General features: G+C 34.1%; 1 protein-coding gene and 2 pseudogenes across 2 annotated transcripts; 2 read left to right on the top strand and 1 right to left on the bottom strand.

Annotated features, from left to right (window-relative positions):
• The first annotated feature begins 700 nt into the window (after positions 1-700).
• Positions 701-1,252, top strand: LOC145131103 (secreted RxLR effector protein 161 pseudogene; annotated as a pseudogene).
• Positions 1,253-7,187: 5,935 nt separating this feature from the next.
• LOC145134475 (influenza virus NS1A-binding protein) lies at positions 7,188-13,196 on the top strand. The gene is made up of 11 exons (XM_079069314.1): positions 7,188-7,322; positions 7,812-7,940; positions 8,055-8,236; positions 8,342-8,890; positions 9,002-9,100; positions 10,067-10,385; positions 11,294-11,493; positions 11,578-11,654; positions 11,744-11,845; positions 12,605-12,791; positions 12,868-13,196. The coding sequence occupies exons 2-11, from the start codon at positions 7,823-7,825 to the stop codon at positions 12,955-12,957; spliced, it is 1,923 nt and encodes a 640-aa protein (XP_078925440.1). The 5' UTR covers positions 7,188-7,322; positions 7,812-7,822; the 3' UTR covers positions 12,958-13,196.
• A 1,419-nt stretch (positions 13,197-14,615) lies between these two features.
• On the bottom strand, positions 14,616-16,973 carry LOC145134206 (putative protein phosphatase 2C 65; annotated as a pseudogene). The gene is made up of 5 exons (XR_013719005.1): positions 16,467-16,973; positions 16,039-16,371; positions 15,722-15,836; positions 15,254-15,477; positions 14,616-15,174 (listed from the first exon to the last, which is right to left on the bottom strand). The product of XR_013719005.1 is annotated as a putative protein phosphatase 2C 65 (transcript).
• Positions 16,974-17,367: the final 394 nt, after the last annotated feature.

The following is a 17,367-nucleotide window of genomic DNA, read 5'->3' as shown; positions in this document are numbered from 1 at the left end:
TGTGCAATAGTGTTTTATCGCTTTGGTTCGTTGTTTAGCACTGTTAAGGCTAAGGAAAATCAAACACATGAATTTTCCAAATGATGTTTTCTCATTAAAATAGCGAATTGTACAGTGATTACATAACGTAAACCCTAACATACAAGGGTTATTGGAGTTGACCGGTTTGACTTGTTGACTTTGTTTGACTTTGACTTGACCGAAATTTGACGGTTGTCACAATGTGAAATCAGCATTCCTTACTGGCGAATTAGAGCAAGAGGTGTACGTCTCACAACCAGAAGGTTACCAGAAAAAAGGGGAAACAAACAAGGTGTACAAGCTGACTAAGGCCCTGTATGGCTTAAAGCAGGCCCCGAGGGCCTGGAATGCGTGTTTGGATCGATACCTAAAACAATTGGGTTTTGCTCGTTGTGCTCATGAATATTCAGTCTACACCAAGAAAAATAATGGTGACATATTGATTGTTGGGGTGTATGTAGATGATTTATTAGTAACTGGTAGTTGCCACAAGCATGTTCAAGAGTTCAAAAATGATATGAACACCAAGTTCGAGATGAGTGATCTTGGTCTTCTGTCATATTACTTAGGCATTGAAGTAAGCCAGCAACAAGGTGTGATTACACTAAAATAGGAAGCCTATGCCAAGAACATCTTGGTCAAAACCCGGATGCTTGACTGCAATCCCACCAAGAGCCCAATGGAGCATAAACTCACTTTGACCAAAGATGGAGATGAGGAGCTGGTGAATCCAACTGAATACAGGAGCATTGTTGGCTGCCTAAGGTATCTCACTCATACTAGACCCGATATAACTTTTGTTGTAGGTGTTGTCAGCCGCTTTGTGGAGAAGCCCACCATAAAACATCTCCAAGCCGTGAAAGGGATCCTTAGATATATAAAAAGAACCCTGAATTATGGTCTAGCTTATTCTAAAGGAGGTGAAAAGGTCACTATCTCAGGCTATACAGATAGTGATTTGTCCAAGGATGTTAATGACAGGAGAAGCACAAGGGGAATGGCTTTTTATATAAATGGAAACTTGGTCACATGGGCATCTCAAAAGCAAAGGGTAGTGACACTTTCATCTTGCGAAGCTAAATTCATTGCTGCCACAATGGCAGCCTGTCAGGGCATATGGCTAAGAAGACTCCTTGCAGAAATCACAGGTCAAAGAGTACCACCTGTGACATTGTTTGTAGACAACCAATCAGCCCTTGATCTGATGAAAAATCCTGTATTTCATGGTTGAAGCAAACATATCGACATCAGGTATCACTTCATCAGGGAGTGTGTTGAAAATGGAGAAATTGTTGGAAATTGGCACTTCAAACACACACAACACACACTCACGTTATGTGCACTGAAGGTGCTTTTCTTTTGGGTTCTATATTAACTCAAATATATATGCCTTATATAGGCTTACAAACACAAAAGGAAGAATAAAATACTTAGTCTATCATAAAAACATGTAAACATGGATGGCTGAAAATAAGGAAAAGCAAACCAACCCATGTGCTACTTTCCTAAAGCCCCGTACATGTTTGTCACATGGCCCTTGACTAAACATAATTATCAAGACTACCCCACATTCACCCCCTAATCTTGATGTTCCACCCTTCACTTCTTGTCTTCTTGGTGACAGCCCAACCTTTTCCGATCTAACCCGTTCCAATCTAGAGTCCTCTTCCACCATTTAAGAAAACCAAGCTCATGCTTCTTCTGTTTTCATTTTACCAGCTCTGAAAAAAGCCAAATGAAAACCCACCTGTTTTGATTTCTTTCCGCTTCTCTTCTCCGCTTCTTCTGGTTAGGCACTCTATAACCCGGAACATTCTGATCAAGGATGGAGACTGCACCTTTGCAGTCTTGACCTTATTCCGGACACCCGACCTTCAGCTCGGTCACGTCCAAATTCTTCACCCAATCACGACTTTTCCTGGACACCCGACCTTCACCTTGGTCACGTCCAAAGTCTCCTCTCAATTACGACTTTTTCCGGACACCCGACCTTCACCTTGGCCACATCCAAAGTCTTCCACACCCGATTGTTGCTTGTCACCACACAGAAACCGTTCGCGCATAACACTTCTGTGAAACGAGAGCCTTCTTCCACCGTTCAAGAAAACAAAGCAACCCGCTTTTTCCGTCTTCTTTCACCTGCAAAACGAAACAAACCCAAAGCCACCTACTTTGACGGATCTTTTCTTTTCGTTTTCTCACGCAACTTCTGTAACTCTCTCTTTTTTCGGTGACATACCCACAACCTACCGCCGGAATCACCACCTTGTCGGACACCACCAAAAGCAAAAAAACAGCCGGCAAAGAAACCCACCACCTTCTCTGCCCTTGACCACTGATGAACACCACACCTTCATAGCCTCCGTTTACCTTCGACCCACCGGCTGCCTCACCTGCAAACCTCGCCGACAACAGCTGCTAAGACCAGTTGTGATCAACCCACTTCACCAGAAACCCGGTTTCCTGCTGCGATGGCAGCCCCGCACGCGAAGGCTCCTCCCCTTCGGAAGTCGACTCTCAAACCGGCCCTCTTCGACCTTCGCTCTGATACCAAATGTTGGAAATTGGCACTTCAAACACACACAACACACACTCACGTTATGTACACTGAAGGTGCTTTTCTTTTGGGTTCTATATTAACTCAAATATATATGCCTTATATAGGCTTACAAACACAAAAGGAAGAATAAAATACTTAGTCTATCATAAAAACATGTAAACATGGATGGCTGAAAATAAGGAAAAGCAAACCAACCCATGTGCTACTTTCCTAAAGCCCCGTACATGTCTGTCACATGGCCCTTGACTAAACATAATTATCAAGATTACCCCACAGAAATCACAGTGACTCATGTGTGTGGGAAAAGCCAGAAAGCAGACATTCTTACAAAGTCCCTAGCAAGAGTGAAGCATGAAGAAATGAGGGACTTAATTGGGGTGAAGAAGATTCAGAATTAAGGGGGAAAATGTTAAGTATAATTCAGAACTATTTTATTTTATGCACGTTTTCTTTAAGCATTTGAATAAATCAAAGTAACCAGTGAGTGGTCCCTAGTCTTTAGCATATAGTCAAGTATGTTTCCTGTTTTTAGCAGAGTTTTAGTTTAAAAGCATAGGAAGTGTACGTTGGATTGTATCCCAGTTTGTTTTCATTCTATTTTAGTGAATAAAAGTATACACTTCAGCTTTATCCTACTGTGTTAATTTTGTCCTTGCTCTGTACTTAATTTTGTCCCCTGCTCCTGTAAAGCTTGTGTAAACAGGTCTGAAACCTACACACAGCCTCTTCGAATGAATATCATCAGGGAAATTGGTAAAATAAAAAGGCACTGATATCCTATCCACGTTCCATGTATCCTTAGAGTTAAACGACTACCCGCATCTCCGTTTGATAATAACAAATTAAAACACACCTATTCTTATCAGGAACGCGATCAGGAAGTCGAGAATCCTGCGAGAAGAAGGAAACAAATCCACTGAAGAAGAACGAGATCAGTAGACAAAACGCAGATAGAAGAGCCACCCTAACACCCTCCCCCCACCGGAAAGTGACCGGGGATGAAGTCAATGACGGGAAGTCAGCGTAGGGTTATTTGTAATTTTTAAACAAATGGTTGTTGAGAAAAGATAAAAAAAAAGTTGTTAAATACTATGTAAGATGTGTTTTGTATTTTAATATGCCCCCACATTGGAAAATTTATGGGTCTGTCTCTGCTTTTAGTTTAACACTTATCTATGCCTCGTTAATAATTTTAATTTTAAAAAATTTAATGCTATAATTAAATAGAGTTTTCAATGTAGATTACCTTGATAAGAAAACACTCAAAATGCATTCTGGTAACAATAAGAAATAATGATAGGACGTTATAGTATACAAATAATATTAGATTTTGAGTCTAAAAATATCATTATAAATTTCGATAATTCATGAATCGTGATTGTAATTATTTTTCAAAATCTATTATATTGATCATTTTGCTCGGGATATCACACAATCTAATTTGGGATAATCCAAGAATGACAATTTAGAAGTCAGACCACTTTCAAATTCAAAACACAGAAATTACCTTGCCATTTTGTGGTTTTTTAGAGATAGATTCAAATAATCAATTTCGGGTATTGAAAGTGTTAACCATTTTCTGGAACATTCATCTTCTTTTAATACAAGGAAGATGACGGTTAGAAGTTGGTTACATACAAAATGACTCCAAAACCCAGTGGTTATAAGACATAACCGATTCTTACATCACAATGATGTCACAACTTGGCGAGATATGCATGTTCAAACTCTTTTATGTGATAGAAATTTGTTTAGGTTTCAGACGCTGCCCCTTGGAACCCTATACTATACTCAGGGGCGTTGTGTCACGATCGAGATTCCAGAATTCACCAAAGTACTCAAGAAGATGCTAGATCATAAAAGAGTAACCTGAAAGACCCTGGAACATCCTAGAATTCTCTAGGACATCGTAGCATAGTTTGGAATATTTTAGAACCTTGTAAATATAAAGATTACGTAGGAACGATCTAGAATAATCGAGAAAGATCAGGATCTAGATACTTCCATTTGAGGAGGTGTAAGAACTTTATAAATAGCGGTAGAGTCATTTGTAGCAAATCATCGAAAGTTGCATTATATTCTCTCGAGTTCTTATAGTAGAGTTCTCTATCGTTTGTAGTAATTCTAAAGCTTTAGTCTCTTGATTTCCAAGTCGTTAGTACATATGAAGGAAGCATAATAAGCCTAACTTAGTTGAAACAACACTAAGTGACACACGGTGATTGAGTCGTCCCATGACAGCTATCCCTAGATCCTTGTATTCCCGAGTTTATATTTTATCATTTTGAGCGTGCTACCCGCACCTCCAATATCGGTGAGTACATAGAATCGAGCCTATCTAAAAATTAATAATAACTATACTAAAATATATTGATAACACTAAAAACACCAACAAATAAGTTCAAATATATCATTATTTTTCACATTTTAACCTTAAACGGAAAACAACAAACAAGTTAAAACTTTAACTTTTTTTTATTTTTTATTTTTTTATTTATCATTTTGATTGTCTTTCTTCTTGGCGTCTTTGTATTAGACCTTCAAATTCAATACTTTTTTTTTTGGGGGAATTTTTATTATTGTTAGTTTTGTTCAGGTGTTATTTATTTATTTATTTTTTGAAACTGCAAACTAACCAACCTACTCCTAAATAATTATCTATGTCTCCATCGAGACTTCAACCCATAACCTTTCATATGAATTTTTGACCCAGTTTTGGAGTTTTTTTTCTTGGGCTAAAGGGTTTTGGGACAACGAGCTAAAAGTACTAAGCCATATAATTAGGTTATTTTATTCGTAGAGTTTATTATTTTTTTCTTCAAATTTTTTTTCTTGGGCTAAAGGGTTTTGGGACAACGAGTTAAAAGTACTAAGCCATATAATTAAGTTATTTTATTCGTAGAGTTTATTATTTTTTTCTTCAAATTAATTCTCATTAGAAATTATCTCATAAAATATCTATGATTTAGATTACATAATTCATATCCCACTTATGAGTGCATTTATTTTATCTCCTAAATCTCCTAAACTAGAGGATTTCATTTAGATTTTAGTTTTTATCGTAATTACGTTAACTGTCTTCGTCTTTGTGTTTGTTAGAGTTGAAAATTTGGATTGAGTTTTGGATAAAACCTTTATAATAATTGGACATTAATTCTCAAAGAATAACATTGTGTTTGTGGTTTTGCGTTATGTTTAGGCTATCTTTGCTCCGGTAGTTTATTTCGTATCATTTATCATTTATTTTGATAGTTGGTAGACGCAATATAAAAATTGTTAGGGTTTGGGAGGAATTGTCAAGAGGGTTTCTGGATCTATTTGAAGGATCGTATAATCCTTTTCAGAATATGATAGATTATGAGGATAATCATCCAAGGAACAACTTCTGGCTGGCTGATAGTAAAAAAAAAGCAATCACCGATTAGTGTTTACATAATTTGAGATCTTTTGATTACTAATGATCAAATCAACATTAAATGTTGATTTTATCCCATAAATAAAAATGACGTTTTCAAAGAAATTATTAACACATATAATTTGAAATTAATATTTTTTATAATACTTTCCTTAGGAAATGGACGAGGTGTTGCACAACGTAATGACCCCTCACGACTTTGTCAAAAGAGTTGCCACTTAGACCATGTAAAGAGGTGCAACCCCTTTGACTCCAACATTGGTCAAACCAAGATCAAAGTTTTATATAAAATGCACATTCCATACCTCATAATTTGTTTAAAATAAATTTTTTTTAAACCTATTGGTAATTTATAAATTCCATTATATTAAATCGAGTTGATGACCTTAAAATTACTAACAAAAATGAAAAATTAGATCTATCAAATGGTATAACACTTGAGGAAAGATTTCATTTGATGATAAGCTATGATTTTTTTTCCGTAGAATATTACTTCAATTCTTTTGCTTTATGAAAAGTAAAATAGTTGAGCACCAAACATAGTTTCCCCACCACGTTAAAAGTTAAAATTCAAAAGTTTGGTAGACTTTCAATATATGTCCTATTTTGGAAAGAATAGTAGAATACTCTACCCAGATATGGACGCACTCCATGACACGTAGGAAAGAACACATCTTTTTATACAAGTTTAAATCATAACAAGTAATACTTTTTTCAATATATTGATAAGCAATACACATTTACAAATTATGAATAAATATATATCAAATAACTACGAGTACAACCTTTATTGATAGAAGATAACCTAGATAGCAAAGTGTAATGATAATTAAAAAAAAAATAACAAATTTTATACGTAGATTTAAAGAGAAATGTTAGTATATTTCACAAAACTAAAATAAAAAATTATTATGAAACCATATATTTCATAGCAAAAGGAACTATTATAAAGTTTAATCACTAGTTGATAATAATATGTTTATAATATTATAGATGATTGAAATTCTACACACATTTTAACTGAGGAAATAATCAAATGACAACTTTTGAATTGATTTTCTGTTACGATAATGTAACAGAAAGTTCTATGAAAATATTCTCAGATAGCAAACTCATATAGTATTCTAAAATACTTGCAAATAAGCACAAATGTCATTTCAACAATCTTTGCATCATGTACAACCTTTAAAGCATCAACCTTTATGCTATATATAGAACAGTGCTTCTTGCCCAAGTTCCTCGTAGTTTCGCGCTTCCTTAATCAACAATCTCATTAAAACAAACTCTCTCTGTAGTAAATTAACACAAGTGATTCGTGGTTTGAAGGTATTTGTTTCCGAATTCATTTCGGTTTTGTTTTTGAATAATATTTTTCTGGGATTTCTCGCACAAGGGTTTTAAGTTTCTCAAAGGGTTTTGATCAAGTTAGGGAATGTGTTCGCTATTTTGTTCATTAGAAAATTGATCTCCTTGATGATTGATATGTTAAAGTTAAAGTTTCTTGTTTGAATATTTACCCTGAATGTCGAGAATTTACTATTTCCTTTTGTTTCTGGTTACTCCATGTGATGATCTCCATACTAACGATTCAGAGGTTTCACGGGTGTTTTGATCCTGCATTCGACAATGCTACAATCGTTGATTGATTTTAGTTTGTGTTAACAAATGTGATTTCGTTTCATTCCATGTGCTTCTTTCTCGATTTTTTTGTTGGTTCTGCGAGAATTGAAATGCAATGTCTTCTGATCAGTTACATGTGCACATTATCTGTTTGTTAAAATGTCTAAACCAAATTTTACCCTCAATTTTTTTTAGGAGAACCATCAATGGGTTCAGATTATGGTTATTCAAGCACTAGAAATTTAGGGAAAACCCAACTTGGTGGAGTAATTTTTGGTGCCAAAAAGACAACAATCAAAGAATGTCTTTCAAAGCAACTCTTTGGTAAGTCCCAAAACTTCACTTACAATTACTCTTTTCTACTCAAATCCCATATTAGAACACAAAAAACTTTGATTCTTAGTTTCTTACTAATTACAAATTACAAAATTGTAACAGGTTTACCACATCAACACTTTGTGTATGTGAAAAAAATCGACCCTGGTCTCCCACTATTTCTCTTCAACTACACTGATAGAACATTACTTGGCATCTTTGAAGCTGCAAGCTCTGGTCAAATGAACATTGACCCTTATGCATGGAATAGTGATGGTTCACAAAGAACACCATATCCTGCTCAGGTACACTGTATAAGTTGTACTGTATTTGACATGCATTGGACTTAGACAAAAAGACACAGATACCCTCATCATACTTGTCATTGAAAACTTGATGTTTTAAATCAGGTTCAAATCCGAGTAAAGCTGCAATGCAAAGCATTAACAGAGATTCAATTCAAACCCATAATTATGGACAACTACTATGCTCAGAATCTCTTCTGGTTTGAATTAGATCATGCTCAAACAAATCGGTTATTATCTTTATTATCATCTCAAGCTTTTTCGGGTCCATGTACAACACTTATTCCACATGGTACAACAAAACCAAAAACCATTTTCCCTTTAGAAAACGAACGTGTACCCTATATGCCCCTAGAAATCACTGGGAATTTAAACAGTGCCAAGAGTTTGCCTAACAATATAAAAGATATCAAGACTTTCAACATTGCTAATGAGAAGGAAGCTATATGCATGAAACTTAAAGAACTTGCTTTAAAGCGTAAAAATTCTGAAAAACATGAAAATGTCACTTCTGTTGTAAATGATATGCTGCCCAAATCTGCTGCCCGACCTTCTTCTGCTGACCGAAAAGATGAGTCCTCTGTTGTTGTTGTGAAAGATATGAGTGTGGAGCATATTGGTTCTTTATCCAATGATCATCCTGTCATAGCTCAGGTTATATAAATTTATAAAATATAAATATGATTGTTTATATTTTTTGTGTTGTGCATTGTTCTTGGTGATAATAATATCTAAAAAGTTTGTTGTTTTTTGGGTGGATTTTAGTTGATTCAAAAAGTTGAAGATTTGATGGCTTGTAAAATAGCACAAAATGACAAGATTGTTCATTTGGAAAAGAAGATTGCTTATATGGAGCAGAATCTGGTATCTTTATTATTTATTTTTATTTTATTTTTTATTTTTTTTTTATATCTAAAGAATCTTGAAGTTTCATTCACTTATAGGATCTTTATTAACTTATGTATATATTTAACTTATTAAATTAAGAATTCTATTAAACAAAACTACAATAATTAAGAATTGTAACAAAGTTTTTTTTTATAAAAAAGTATATTTGGGACGTTTTGGATCTCTAAATGATTTATAAGAGTTGTATTTTTTTATATTAAATTATGAATCACAAAATGTTTTTACTTTCTTCTATAAATTCATAATGAAACTAATATAAGTAAGGGTTTTATGCAGAAAAGTCCCATTATTTTGGGAAATTTTTTGATAAAGTCCTAAATGTTTTTTTTTTAAAAGAAAAGTCCCATTATTTTGGGAAAATCATATAATCTGTCATTTCCTGTTAAAATACAAAAAAGGACTTTTTCGTTAATTTGGGCAAAAAGTTAAATAATCGGGACTTTTCTGTTAAAAAAGAAGATTTAGGACTTTATAAAAAATTTTCCTAAAATAATGAGACTTTTCTGCATAAAACCCTTTCCTGTTAAAATAAAAAAATGACTTTTTCATTAATTTGGGCAAAATGTTAAATAATCAGGAATTTTCTTTTCAAAAAAAAAAATTACGACTTTATCAAAAATTTTCCAAAAATAATGAGACTTTTCCGGATATAACCCTATAAGTAATATTAAATTCATAAACCCATGTTAGCCACCTAGTGGGCCACTGTGTATCTTATTTACATCTCACATTCTGTTCAGTGTGGGCTACATTACAGATAGCTGAAAGAATTACCTTTTTGCAGAAACACTAACTACTGTCTTCATGATATATTCATATAAAAAAAAGCAAAAATTCTTGGAATGGTGTAGTATCAAATATCAAATATCAAATATCAATATAAATAACTTTTTTATTTTTGTATGTTATGATACATTTCAGGCTGAAGCGGAAATTGAAATCAAGAACCTAAAAGATCTGTGTCACATTGTTGAAACATCTGTAGATAGTCAAGAATTTTATGAAATAAAAGGAGATAATGGAATCAATTTGGAAAATTCGGTTGACAATTCAATCCTTCTTGTGGGAGGATATGATGGTGTATCATGGTTATCATCATTAGAATGCTACACACCTTCACAAATTATGACTAGACCTCTTGAGCCCATGAATGGTGAAAGATGTTATGCAGCTGTCACAAAGTTAGATGGTGATATTTTTGTTTTTGGTGGTGGGACAAGTGGTCAGTGGTTCGATACAGGTACTACTGTGTTTGGTATGCATTGGACTGAAACTGGGACTCAGACTGATGTGAATGAGACAAAAAATGCATTTGTTTGTATGATTTAAAAAGGTGGGACGTGGTTAGACTGGGACCCGCGATTGAACTTTTGTGTGTGAAAAAGACGGAAATACCCCTCCTTATCATCATCTTGGAAAATAGCCCTCTATGCATGGGACTGGGACTCGGACTCGGACTGGGACACTGGTGTGAGTGAGACAAAAAGTGCAGTTTTTTGTATGATTTAAAAAGGTGGGACGTGGTTAGACTGGGACCCGCGATCGAAATTTTGTGTTTGAAAAAGACGGAAATACCCCTACTTATCTTCATCATGGAAAATAGCCCTAGAATGCTTGTCATGCATTGGACTGAGACTGAGATTGATGTCAATGAGATATAAATTACAACTTTATGTTCCATTCAAAAAGGTGGGACAAATATTGTCTCTTGATCTTTTGTGTGTGTAAAAGACGTTAATGCCCTTCTTATCCTCATCATAAAAAATAGCCCTAGAAAGGTTATTGTGCAATGGATTGTGAGTGAGATCGATGTCAATAGGACAAAAAAAATGCAGTTTTTTGTCCCATTAAAAAAGGTGGGACAAAGACTCGCTCTTGATCTTTCATGTGTGTAAAAGACGTTAATGCCCTTCTTATCCTCATCATAAAAAATAGCCCTAGAAAGGTTATTGTGCATTGGTGTATTGGGACAAAAATTGCAGCTTTTTGTCCCATGACTTCCTCTGGATTTATTATGTGTGTAAAAGACGTAAATACCCTTGTTCAGTCTCGTTTTTTCCCCCTGTAACAACGGGATCCTCATTATCTCCTCACAATCGTGTTTTAAGTAATGATTGTTTACTTTTTTGTTTGTTTGTATATGTGAAGCTGAATCATATAATCCGGTAGCAAATGAGTGGACAATTTGCCCTCCATTAAGTAGGAAAAATGGAAGTCTTGGTGGAGCTACTGTGAATGATAAAATTTATGCAGTTGGTGGTGGAAATGGTGTAGAATGCTATTCAGCTGTTGAAATGTTGGATTTTGATATTGGCTCTTGGATTCCAACTCGCTCTATGCTTCAAAAGGTTAAATTTTTTTTTATAAAATTGTAAAAGATTCAAATGAAATTATATAACTACTAAAAAGAAAATGTATATATGTTCTTTCAGAGGTTTGCTTTGGCTGCTGCTGAACTTAATGGGGCACTTTATGCTGCTGGTGGTTATGATGAAAAATACTACTTGAGGTACTTCATCTTTAAGGCGTTCTTAATGTGAAAAAGACGTGAATACCCTTCTTCTTTCTTATTAAGTGGAAATTTTGTTATGTCTGCAGGACTGCTGAAAGATTTGATCCCAGAGAACATTCTTGGAAGAAAATAGCGAGTATGAGTTCAGTGAGGGGATGCCCTTCTATGGTCGTTTTGAATGAAAAACTGTAAGGCTTCTGATATTTTTTTTCACATGTTAAATGTGTATTAATGCAACAATGTTTCACTTTTTCTCATATTTATGCAACAAAGTGGTTTTTTTATATGAAATGTGCATCACGTTTTGTTTTAGGACAAAAAGATGTGACATTTTGTTAGTAACTTGTTTAACCAGTTGAAACGTATTGTTGCATAAATTGGTAAAAACTAAAAAGGTGAAACATTGTTGCATAAATTGGTGAAAAACTAAAAAGGTGAAACATTGATGCATAAATTGGTAAAGAATGAATCATTGTTGCATAAAATGGTAAAAAGGTGAAACATTTTGCATAAAGTGGTAAAAAGGTGAAACATTGTTGCATAAAGTGGTAAAAGAGAAAAACATAGTTGCATAATGTGGTAAAAGAGAAAAACATTGTTGCATAAAGTGGTAAAAGAGAAAAACATAGTTGCATAATGTGGTAAAAGAGAAAAACATTGTTGCATAAAGTGGTAAAAGAGAAAAACATAGTTGCATAATGTGGTAAAAGAGAAAAACATTGTTGCATAAAATGGTAAAAAATTGAAACATTGTTACATAAATTGGTAAAAGAGCAAAACAAAGTTACATAAATAAACATTTAACCGGTGCCAAATCATGAGAATGTTTTATTTTTGTGGTTTCATATATCATCTAAAAACAACTTTGTTGCATAAATTCGAAAAAAAATTAAAATAAAATGTTGTTACATTGATAGTTTAATGCTAAATTTGTTGTTGATTTGTAGATATGTTTTAGGAGGTTATGATGGTAATGCAATGGTGTCAACCGTAGAAGTCTATGATCCTCGAGCTGGATCATGGATGACCGGAGAGCCAATGAACCACCCTCGGGGATTTTCGGCCGCCGCAGTCGCCGGAGATTCTATTTACGTTTTTGGTGGCCTCAAAAGTGGCAAAGAAATTAACGACACTGTAAGTGGCTTCCATCATCTAAGGGTATTTTAGACATTTGACTCAGATTCTGACTGTTGGCATTTGGCAATGGTAGGTTGAATGCTACAAGGAAGGACGAGGGTGGGAAATGACAAATTCCAATGTTGCTTGGCGAAAGTGTTTTTTATCGGCTATAGCTCTATGAATATGAGCAAAGGCTAATTTTCGCTAAACCGGTTTTGTTAATCAAATGTTGTTGGATTTATGGTATGAAGTTTATGGAGTAAATTGGTATTAGGGTAACGTATGGGAGATTAATAGTTTTTGCTATGATCTAATATTGCGACTAGTTGTAAGTAACAAATTTGTAGAGATTTATGGTTTTCGAATCGAGTCTATTTTATTTCTTTTTAGACTCTCTAAGAAAATATTGATTAAGTTGAAGTCGAGCTTTACCTTATGCTCATGAAGGTTGACGGTGTTAAATAATCAATTAGGGTATTGTAGTTAGGGTTGTGATCATTTTTTACCTTAATAGTTCGAAATTGTCAATGAGATAACTTATTATTATTGTATTTTGTTGATTTTTAATTAATATATTTAGAGTTGTCAATCCCAACCCAACCTAATAATTAGCAGGTTGAATTAAGATTTTCAACCCATTTAATTAAACGGGTCAATTAGTCTATGACCTTTAATTAAGGAGTTAGGTTAGGTTGAAATTTCCTGCTAACCTGTTTAAGATTTTTAAGTTTTTTAAGTTTATATTTATTTAGCATTAATATGTAATTAATATTTTAATAATTTAAAGTTTAGAAAAGAAAATAAAAATATACACGATACAAGTAGTAGCCGTAATCGGATAAACCTTAAATCCTTACTCGCCTACTATGTTATTCTTCTTGTCTCACATAACCTTAATCGTTACTATCGGTCTCCTCCTACCCTTCCATATTATGAACAAACCCTAATCGCTATAGTATTTTTGAAAGTACTCTGCCTCCTTCTCCTTCTTTGTCATCTCACTATCGGCCTTCAATCATTCTTAACAATTATTGAAGTTGTTAAGTTTTATGTATTTTTATTTGAAAGATTAATGAAGTTTTAAGTTTTATGTATTTTTAAACATGTTAGGTTGATAAAAAGAATAAAAATAAATAATCAGGTCAACCCGTTTGATAAAATAAACAACCAGATCAACCTATTTGATAAATAAACATGTTAGGTTGGATTAAGACAACCCGTTTACTTAAACCAGTCAAGCCAAAAATAACCAAAACAAATTAACACATCGTCATCCGTAATATACATTTATGAATAGTCTAATATTTTATTATTAAACAAAAATGTGCTAACTAAATGTCTTGAGACTAGAAAGTGGGGATACTAGGTATACACTAAAAAAAACACTCAACTAAGTTGGTGTTTAGCAAAAAAAAAATTATTATTTATTAGCTTATAGCTTATTAGCTTATTGACTTATAAGCTAATAAATTAGGAGTTAACTTATTAAAAAGATAACTTATTAGCGGGTTGTTACCGCTATAAACTATTTTTATTGAAACACTATTTTAGATTATAGCGGTGTGGAACCGCTAATAAGCTAATAAACTGTTTTCCCAGACACCCCCTAAAGCATACAAATCAAAAAGTACATAGTTATTTTTGACATTGTTCCTATTTTTTGTATTTTTTATAAACTTTAATGATTGAATGTACAAATACGTACTCTTCTCTTTATGATCAATGAATGATTTGAATGAACATGGATGGTTAATTTTTTTTTTTTGAACATTCTTAGTTACATGTGTTTCTATTATATTTAACTGATTTAAGGATCATGATATGAGTGAACTTCTCTCGTGAAAACCGTTAACTCCGAGTTTATATTAAAGTGAAATCGACGTGAAATTCCTATGTATACACATCGAAATCCACTTTGTTCTTCATCTACAAGTACATATATTCATCGAGTTTAGATTGCTTCTATATCACTATCATCTGAAACTCTATCTAAAACCAAACGAATACCTGAGTCCATCAATCGATCTTTCACATGCCCTTCACTTGAGAAGTTGTGCTTTCTTGGTTGCCTTTCTCGAACTTTTATCTCCTTCAATGTGGTAATATAGCAATGTCAAAGCCATCATCCCCAATCGATTTTAGGGTTGTATGTTCATTGCATCAAGATCCTAGTGATCATCCACACTTAAATCGATCAATTCAGGGCCTGATTTTGCTAAAGAAAATCGTTGTTTCTTAAAAAAAAAATAACGACCGAACAATCGTCGGTTTTTGAAGATGGATACTTGTGTCGCCAAGCTCGCATCGCGTTATCTATTAGAAATCTTGCCGCCATTGATCGGTTCCTTACAGATCCGACTATTTTTACCACCTCGTTGTTTGTGAGCACATCCCACACCTAAACCAAATCAACATAAAATCAAAAAATGAACATAGGGTTACATCGAACAATGTGAAAGTTTTGATCTTGATCTTACTCCATCCGTCGCTAATACCACAAATTCATCTTTGTCCGTTAGTTTATGGTAGTATATATTTGGAATACATATAAGTCCATAATCTTTTATACAGAAATCCCCGAAAGCTCATGACATTGCAAGTCCGGGGCAATCTTGATCCGGCATCCATACCCTAAACACACTCAACTCACGTTCCATTGCTTGTACTCTCCCACCACAACTCTTTATTCTTTCGTATTCGCCTGTTTAGTGATCATTCATTAAGAATCACTATATAATGGAAATTGTACATAAATGTTGCAAACCAAGAAACTTTTGTTGCTAATTTTCGAAACTTCATTATGTATTTCATTAATAAAAGTTAACAAAACCTTTTCTGCGATAGGCAAGCGACGAATTTCCCATGTGTGAATGTATGTAATGGACAAGTGTCGCGAAAGGACATATTGAGGATCCACAATTATAGTATTGGAAAAAAGCTTTTACCTTTAGTGTTAGGTTTTAAGTCAACCGTTAGTTGGAATGTGTGAAGTTGATTCCCATTTCTTGTGCAAAGGAGTGCTCGAGAATCTCCTAAGTTTGTGATTATCAAGTTATTGCCCTACGAATTCTACCATTATATGAGAAACCAAACAATTATGTTACATCAATTATTAGTTTTGGACACTACTAATACTTTGAGCATTAGCGATGGATGAGTTGAACAGATTGAATCCGTCGCTAACGGTGTTTTGACGGATTCAATCTGCTTAAAATTCGTCGTTAATGCCTAAGTTTCGAGTAGTGACAATAAGCACCGATACCTGTTTAATTACAGATACCGATGTAGAGCCGCTACCGTAGCTATCTATGCTCTTATTTGCTTCAAGATCTTCATCCATTTCTTTGAACGATTCAACAATGCTCTTTTTCCACGAAGAAAGAACGGGATCTTTACTATCGTCTATATTTATCACCTTTTTCTTAGAACCATGACCATGATGGGAACAAGTTTTTCCATGAATATCGGAATCTCTAAATAGCCATGAGAGTTTTGATGGCAAAGTATTGCGTACATAACACGATACTTTGTGACCAAATGGACCATGTCCATCAAATACACCGCAATAGACCATATCCCTTTTGCCACCAAAGTTCTGAAAAATTGTACGATGATTCAATTTAAAGGTTTCTTGAACAAAATCTTACATGATTATAAATCTTCAAAATCTAGGGTTTTACAAATTCTTACTTCCCAAACTGTCATCGCGTCTTGATTGACCCCTTTTCGTCCTTGTCGAGTGAACATGGATATAAACTTTGTAGACCCTTGTAACCTTATACGAGCCCCACAATCGCCAATGGCTATAACTTGGTTGCTATCCTCGGGTTCGATGTCCTTTGGTTTGGCATGATGGTCATCCATGGGTGCCGATCGGTATCTCAAGCCCGTTTGGCATGTACAACACGCACCCATATTTCGTATAGATGAAACTAACAAGACGGGAAAGTTTCACAAAAAATCAAAAAGATTAAGTTTGAATTTGTAAAAGAACATATTGATACGATGGACCCTAGCTAGGTCATGATTGAGATATTAATAAATTATTTAGACTCTTTTAGTGACGAAATTTGTTTTGTTGTGGTAAAAAGATGATGATCGTTCTATCTGGATGAAGATTTGAAGGTGAATGCATGCCAAAAATGATCTTACAATGATGATCGTTGGCAAAAGAATACGGTCATTGAAGATACAACCAAAATGACCGTAATTTTGCCATTCTTTCGATCCATGCATCTTTATTTTTCTTTTTATCATCTCTCCTGTTTAGGAACCTCTTATTTTACGCAATTATTCATGGTGTTTCTGTATAGGTCGATCAAAGGATGCATACATAAATGGGGGGATTTATTTTTTTGATAAAACAATTGCCGATTTTTAAGTTTCTTTTAATAGATAACCAGCAAGATAAATCAAACGTCATTATCATCGACATGGGGCACTTCTTTTGGGTTATCGCTTGATTTTCTAGTAAAACGATGAGAGATATATGCCAATTAAAGATGTATGTACATATATGTCCATAAAAACATACATGTATGTATATAGGATATGCACATGTTTGTATGCACACAATTAATCTTCTTAATAA

This window comes from Lactuca virosa, chromosome 8 (assembly GCF_052849685.1).
Source record: "Lactuca virosa cultivar CGN04683 chromosome 8, Lactuca_virosa_CGN04683_v6, whole genome shotgun sequence".
Classification (NCBI taxonomy): domain Eukaryota; kingdom Viridiplantae; phylum Streptophyta; class Magnoliopsida; order Asterales; family Asteraceae; genus Lactuca; species Lactuca virosa.
The sequence above is the reverse complement of the archived record's forward strand: the minus strand, read 5'-3'. Positions and strand labels throughout refer to the sequence as shown.